The 7,935-nt window shown below is 42.6% G+C and overlaps 1 protein-coding gene across 1 annotated transcript in view; it reads left to right on the forward strand.

The window, feature by feature from the left end:
• Window positions 1–7,935, forward strand: part of ANKRD6 (ankyrin repeat domain 6) — a 35,453-nt gene that overhangs the window by 11,801 nt on the left and 15,717 nt on the right. The window contains exon 3 of the mRNA XM_009887534.1: window positions 7,171–7,279. Within this exon, the coding sequence (XP_009885836.1) occupies window positions 7,171–7,279 (109 nt within the window). The remainder of the gene's footprint in view (window positions 1–7,170; window positions 7,280–7,935) is intronic.

Here is a 7,935-nt window from a genome sequence, read left to right on the forward strand (position 1 = left end):
GGTAGTATCAGTTTATTCAGATGTATCCTGAGTATGTTTTTCAATTTCTCCCAGCAAAAATGATTCATCACATATTTAAGACAAAATTGCAGGTATTTTACAAATACAGTCAGTTTTCCTGGGAAAAGCAAGTTGCTGCTCTAAGAAGGCAAGAGCTTCCACTGATTTGATCAAATTGGGTTTCTGTGAAAACTGTTTTTTGAGTAAGTCTGGGGGTTTTGTAATTCTCTAGGAATAAAAACTAGTCTGTTTATATGTAAACGTGATAGCCATAATAGAAACCAGTGAATTGGTGTTTAACATCTTTTCAGTTTAGTGAAGAGTCTTGTACTGTAGAAATAGTCAGCTCATAGAAGACCTGTTTCACTTGCCTTGCAAGCTTCTCAGGGGCTTTGTTCACAATAACTGGATACCGCTTCTAAATGTGGTGACTAATCTGTACAGATGCATGCTTGATTCACAGATGCTGTTTCTTTAAAATGTATTTTGATTTTAGCTCTGTATTTAGTACTAGTAATGTGGTTGGGTTTGAGGAGAGCCTCAACAGTTGCTGAATCTTAGAGGGTGTGTTTGTATTTGTCTCAGAGGAGGAGGAAGGCTAACATTCCAGATGAAGATTTTTGCTTGTGAAAGGTATTAACTAAAATATTTCTGCTTTCCTTTTACATAGGTCTTCAAAGAAGGTTCTCTATTTATGGTTTCTCCTTGTATAATTAATTTTTACACTTTATGTGCCACACAGTATATTCATACTCTCTTTTAGTTGCAATCTATTGATTATGCCTTCTGTCACTTTTACTCTGTGCTTATTTGGCAGTGAAGGCATCTTAGTTTCAGGTGTTGATTAACATCTGTACATTTCATTGCAGTTTTTCAGGAATACAGATTTAGGTTCAGAGATGAAATCACTTGTGAGAGTGGGGAATATTATATTTAATTGAAAAGTAAATTACGTAGTTGATTTTTGTCTGTGGCATTTTTGTGATAACAGAAAAATCTGCAGAGTCTAAAAAGATGACATATATTGTATTTTTCTAAATAACAAGAGAAACCTAAACACATTTTATTTTGGAGTTGACTCTCTGTAGCTAATGAACAAATGCAAGACTAACTTTTCATCTGCCACATGATAAGCAGAAACTTAAAAGTTGCTGTGGAGACATTAAAACACTCGCTTCATGTTCTACAGATACATTCTTTAAAACACAGTAAGAGCCGTAAGAATTAGTTGAAGAATGACCTCCAGTGGCCTGGAGTGGGATTATTATGAATTTCAACCGGTGGAGTCCAGCTCTGTAGAGTACGCCACTCCGGGAGCTAACTCTTTCCTTCTCCCTGCCAATACTGAAAACTCTTACTGGGATCCCAATGCCATCTCTGAATGGTCCATGAGTATCCATACAGCACACACCTCAGAAATAGTCAAGGAGAAAGTTGTCCCGGTGAAGGAAATCAAGGACGAAAAAGATAAGAGAAACCAGAAGAGAAAGGCTAGGAAGGAACCTAGAAGATCAGAAAGAGAGAAGGAGGTTAGAAACCTTGTGCATCAACCCTGTCTTGAGCTTGACGTCTCCCACGGCTGCATGCTGCGAAACCTTGGCCCGGTGGTCTGGCACGACCGAGCTCTTCTGCGGTGCATGGCTGCATGGTGGGCTTTGTGCTGGGTGCTCTGCATCGAGTTTCCTGTCCTGTGTGCACGCTCTGAAAATCTAACTGGGAAAACAAGTTGATTTAAAACAAAGGCCCGAGGCTCCGAAACTTCTCTTCTGGAAGCTCCAGTTTAAGAAGCAGAAAATTAATTTCAAATGGAACAATAACCTAGGGTTCATAATCATTTCTAGCCGAATGTAAATATGCAAAGCAGCTCATTCCTGTGCTCTCATTTCAGTGTCGTTTAAGCTGTGATTTGTTTCCTTCATGTTTATTTTTTCAGGCCTTGCTCACTTCTGGTCATGCATCATCATTTGTGAAATTATTCTTGCTGTGTATCATGATGACTGCTTTTCTTTAGCAAAGGAGGAGGAGAACAGCACATTGACATTGAGAAAGACTAGGGCACACTCAGTTGCCTTTGTGTGCAGCTGCTTCAGGATATCCACATATGCTTGTATGCTCCTGCGAGTATTTAACACTTGGTTATATTTTCACTTTAAAATGTTTTGATCTTTCTACTGTAAATGTAGTGGTTTGATTTCAAAGTATAAGACTTCGCAAGTGCCATCCAGCATCAGGCACTGAAGGCACGAGTTTTTGCTGATTATTTTGGTGCAATTCTCCTATAGGAAGACAGTTTGGTGATTTCTGCAAACATGGAAGGACAGTGAGGAGGCAAAGTGTGACACTGGAGAGGGTCTTTAAAGGAGGTTGTACAACTGATAGATGCTCTGGAGAATAGGAATATGCAGGAAAACAAAATACGGTGCTTACAGTATTTTTTGAAATCAGAGAAAGGAAAAAGTAGCAGGTATTACAAACCAGGGTAAACGGAATCTCGTTGAATTTGGGCAGTAGGGTCTATAATAGAGACTGCAGTAACCCAGGAGAACTGGCAGAAGTACTAATACCTACCTGAAACCCTGTGTAAGTTCCTTGTGTTGTTTCCTTTCCCTTGGGGTGAATTTCAGATGTAAAATAGAAGCCTACCCAGTTCCTAGGCGCCTACTCCCAGTGGTTGCATCCACTGCTTTAAGTTGGTCGGCAAATGAAGAAACTCGAGGAGGTAATTGCAAACACCAGGACACTGAGCAAAGCGCCACCAGCCTACCCAACACAGAAGTGATAAAGGAAAGACTTAATGCCAAAAATCCATGGAGAAGGTGGAGATTTATGTATTTCCCTTTCTTCAGGACACTCAGACTGTAACCCTCTCCTGTTTAAATTCTCTGTTAAGAGCATGGTTTCACCCTTTGGAAAGGTACCAGCTGGTGCTGGGCATTGCTGTGCAATAGCCCCGTTATATGCAGAGCCTTCACGATGGGCAGTCCCGCATCGGCTGCACTGGGGAGTGTGGGCTCCTATCCCAGTCTCCCACCATTTTCTTCCTCTTTCTAGCCCAGTGAATACCGAGATTTTTCTTAAAATTGGAGCACTTTCAACACAGCAGTGCTGTCGTGGCAAGACAAGCTGGGCGAGTACCGTAGCCTCTGGACTGCTGCAGAAAAGCCAGCGGCCACCTGCTTTGCTAGCCTCTTTTCAAAGGGTGGTGGGCGTACCTGCAAGTTGTGTGGAGCTTCTTCCAGCAAGTCTGTGAGAGAGGAGGGAGGTGGCTGTGTTAGGGAAAGCGGCAGTCCTGGGTCTGTGCTACGTGACGACCTCCTTGGTGCCACCATGACTGCAGTGCCGCATGGCAGGGTGCAAGCTGAGATCTTCACTGAAAGGGTTGTCAAGCATTGGAACAGGCTGCCCAGGGAAGTGGTTGAGTTGCCAACCTTGGAGGTCTTTAAAAGACCTGTAGATGTAGTGCTGAGGGACATGGTTTAGTGGTAACTTGGCAGTGCTGGGTTAATGGTTGGACTTGATGATCTTAAAGGGCTCTTCCAACCAAAATGATGCTATGATTCTGGGGTGTTGAAGTGGAAACTCAAACCGAGTTTCAGTTGCTTTCAGGGCTAGGCAGCAGCTGAGGAAGGGGCTTTAAGGCACACTGTTGTAGACTTAAGTACCTTACTTCTACCAAGCTTCACTTAAGCACCTAAGTGTCTTTTTTGGCTTTGGGCCCATGTCTGCATTTAGGCAGACTCTGTTGTTTCTGTCAAGGTCACATTTGTGTGACACAGCACTGGAGTTATCTCTCTTCGTTGCTACTGATCTGCGGTCTGTTCCTAAGGCATAAATCACCTACAAATAGGATCATAAATTGTACTCAGCGTAATAGTCTGTGCAGTTAATACACATTTACCGGTGTAATTGCACTCTGAGCCTCTGGAACAGCCCCCTGATGCCTTGCTAAAGGCAGAAGTCCGACGAGTGCTTTCAGAGACAGTTATTTTAGCAATTAATAAAAAGATACATGAGTCGGTGATTACACTGTCTGAAAATTCATGCTGTGAAAAAAATATCACTCATCTGTTTTCTCTGACTCCGTAAGAGGCATGATGGGGGTTTGCTCCTCAGCTGATGGGGAGGCAAAACAGGTCAGAAAGGCAGCAGTGCAGGCAGTGTTATTTATAGTTGAGCTACGCCGTCTGTGCCTGGGTCGTTCAGTGACTCGCACACAGAGGCCATCGCAATCTGGTGGTTCAGCTTCCACAGCACCTTAAGCAGTTTAAGGTTAATGTGTGTGCTGAGATATGAGGGAACGGTTGACCAGGTCCTACCCTGCTGACTGGGGGGCCTGGGGGTGGTGACCTTCACCAGGACATTGATACCTGCGGTGTCTGCACTGGGAGATGCCTCATTCCAGGTGAGGCAGGGTTTGAGAGACCCTTTGACAGTTCCTGTTACATGGATGAAGTATTTATTCACCTGGTCAGGGCGCTGGTTGGACTTTACCCTTATTTGCTTGGCTCTCCCCATGCTTGTGGTAGGGAAGATGTCAGCACCAAAGCCCACACCTTGGGCAGGAGGCACCTGAGCCTACCATCTGTGGGACTTGTGTCCCCTCAGCTACCTGGGCTTCCATTTTGGGGACCAGAATATAGTATGGGACGAAGCCTGGGCATGGCTGAAGCTGTCCCATTGCCATTCTGCAGGCCTGGTGAATGGCCCCTCAGCACCAAGGGAGGCCTGCTCCTGCAGCAGTGAGGTGTGCTTCCCACTTTCCAAATATGTGTTTGTTTTTAATTTAACTGAGATGCCATTAGAAGTAGCTGCCATATCAACAAACCTGAAAAAGCTGAATGGCCTTTGAACTCCCTGCAATTACTGTGATGGGGTTGGGCCAACGACAAGAACAGCCTTGATTTAAACTGCCCCAGCGGGAAGATCCTTAATTACAAACTAAATCCAATACAATCCATTCCCACCCCCAATTTGGTCTTCTCCACGATCAATTTTCTGGACTGTAAAGAATTAGGAACCAACCATTCGTTGTTCAAGCTCCATGCATTGCAATGACAGATGTCATCTTCTTTTAGTCTTTATGATAATATCTTCTGTAGTTTTGCTGGTGCTGCAACACAAGTTGGCAGGGATAGGTTGGCGGATTAGTTTCCAATTCATGGTAGTCAGATAAAATGACCTTTGCACTGTCCACATTACCCGTTGCTGCAGTAGCGGTAGCCGGGCCAGTCATCAGTACCACGTGTTACCGAAAAAAGGGTGTTAAGTTCTTCCCCAGCGTGTCAGCGAGCAGGTTTCTGTGCAGTAGTAGTTACTGGAAACTATCTGACGCTTGCACTTGTGAGATGGTATAATTTGGACGTTTTCCATAACATTTTGTTTATCTTTAAATTTGGAACAAGTACACGAGTTCAGGGAACTTGCAGTGCTGACAGTTTTCCAATACTTTGTGTTTTTCTGAAAGTGCCAGTTTCTGGAACCACTGCTGTCTTTGTTCAAAATTTCTTAAAATATATTTCCAGTCTTAATAGGGACAAGAACAAAAGTAGCATTATGTAACCTCTAGAGACAAAACATAGCAAGTTTTTAAAAAAACCTTCAACACAATTTTTAAAAATCAACTTCATGATTATAAGCCAATTTAACGATTAACTGGTGGTGGGCATTGGTATTACAGGGGTTACTAAAAGGTTGTGGTTGGTAATGCTCATTTTTCCCTTATGGATTAATAACTATTTTAGTGTCATTAGCACAAAAGAACCCTACCAAGAGCAATTATTAAGTCAGCTGCTAATTGCCCTTGAGAAGAAATTATCGAAATTATCCAGTTATCTAAAGACTTGTAGACAGTAGGACAGAAAATACAGAAATTCCTTTAGTTTTACTATTTAATATAATGTGGTATTATCTGATAAAGATTTGTAGCAGAGAAGTTTTGTATCTATGTAGGACTAGCTTCCTGCAAGCTTTTTTTCCTCAGGATACACTGCATACCTCCGCCCTGCGTGTGTTTTTCGTGACCGTTATCTAGATATGCAGCAGTGGATTGGATTCCCACTCTGTTTATTCATCCCCCAAAAAAGCCTGTGTGCAGCTTTGAAGCTAGTCTTCATGGCTGGACTCAGGCTGTGCTTCAGCATGAGAGGTTCAAAGCAACTTCAAAGGAAAGCCAAGACTGGTTGTTGTGGCAGCAGTGGAGCTTCTGCAGCTCATTTTCCTGTCGGTCAGTGTCTTACATCCCTACATGCTGCTGCATAAATCCTCCTATTCCCCCTCTTTTATTGCAGTCTCACCAAAATGCACGTAAAAATATATAGATGGGCAAGGCCTGTAGTTTGAATTTTCCTAGTCTTCAGTTTCTGGAAGTTTTGTAGAAAATTAATCTTGGGCTCTGTAGCTCAGCGAATGAGTTCAACAGTGGTTAGCAGGGAGATAAATGGGCAGTCAGACCAGATGACCCCATCAGCGTCATTTCTTTTGGAGGCTTGGCCATAAAGGAAATAAACTGATGTAAGAAACTTGCTCATTGCTGCTACATGGCAGGTCAATGAGAAATGAAAGTCGTTTGGACCTCAAGATCGCTCCATTGCTTGAATGAAATAAGTTGATGGTCTTGCAGTTGTGGTGTTCATCCTAAAATTGCCTCCACTCTTAGCACTAATTAGTAAATTCATCAGAGGTGCTGAAGAGGCTGATCTCATCTCACGCTCCTTATCCTAAGCAGGGCTGATGGAGCAATCAGAGCCAAAACAGGAGAGCCTCATCCAGTTAGTCTAAGTACTGGAGGATCACTATGATGAATTATGACAGCCTGTAATTCCCTTTAGTTCCCTACAGATACTGTTGATTATTAGACACCTAGTGCCAAATGTGTTAGATTCACTGCCTTCTAGTACTACCATATTTTTAGAATGCTTCAGCGCTGTATGTGGGATTGTGATGACTTGCAAACTTCTGTAAACAGTTGGTTTGTAGCTCTCTGATACTTTCCATAACTTCATTAATCTTGGAAGCTTTAATGATAGGTGTTTATGGGGACTGTTTTCAAAGGCAGCTTGGATTTAACAGTACATGTGTTGAAGACGCAGCCCCTGTGTGTGTGCTACGCGTTTGCATTGAGTCAAAATGAGGCGGGAATGGTACCGATTACAAATTTGCTTCTTTTTGCAGGGTGATCAGACAGCATTGCACCGGGCTGCTGTCGTAGGGAACACCGATGTTATAGCAACTCTGATTCAAGAGGGGTGTGCTTTGGACAGACAAGACAAGGTAACAGGCAAAAGCGAAGTCCTGTGGGATGGCAGTCTTGCCAACCAGTAATATTAAGGTCTCAGAGAGAAAGTTATGGTTTGTAGTCCTGAGTAAGTATCTGATGCTTTGAAAGTAATTGGAATGGTTACATTGAAAAAAAGTTGTACCATCTCTTTAATATAAATTACTGATTTAGTTATTTTTTTTATATCTGGCCTGGTAGTTTTTTAAGAGTCTGGTCACAGCTCATTAAGGGAGGAATTAAAGAAACATACAACCGTACTACACCCTACACAAAATGCTACAGTTTCCCTTGATTATCCTTGAAATTGAGAATCTCAGGCCGTAAATTTAGTTTGGGAGTAAATATAATTAATTCCGAGATCCAAACAAAAGCTTTAGTGCTGTTCTCTGCTTGCTAGGAGATGTGGGATGAACTAGAAGACAAAGATAGAAAGAGGCTTAAGACACAAAGGTTAGATAGGAAAAGATGCATAAGGTGTCAGCGGAAGGTATTTCATGTTTAACTCTGGTGCATATCTGCCTCTCATAAAAATAAAGTAGAAAATCAGCTATCAGGAAAGGAAAACGAGTTATTTTTCGAGTGAGCAGCTGGGGTGTGCAGCTGGTGCGTTCTGAATGTAATGTTACTCTGTGCGGACACATTGCGCTAACCTTCTCCTC

Source organism: Charadrius vociferus, unplaced genomic scaffold (genome assembly GCF_000708025.1).
Source record: "Charadrius vociferus isolate BGI_N301 unplaced genomic scaffold, ASM70802v2 scaffold185, whole genome shotgun sequence".
Classification (NCBI taxonomy): Eukaryota; Metazoa; Chordata; class Aves; order Charadriiformes; family Charadriidae; genus Charadrius; species Charadrius vociferus.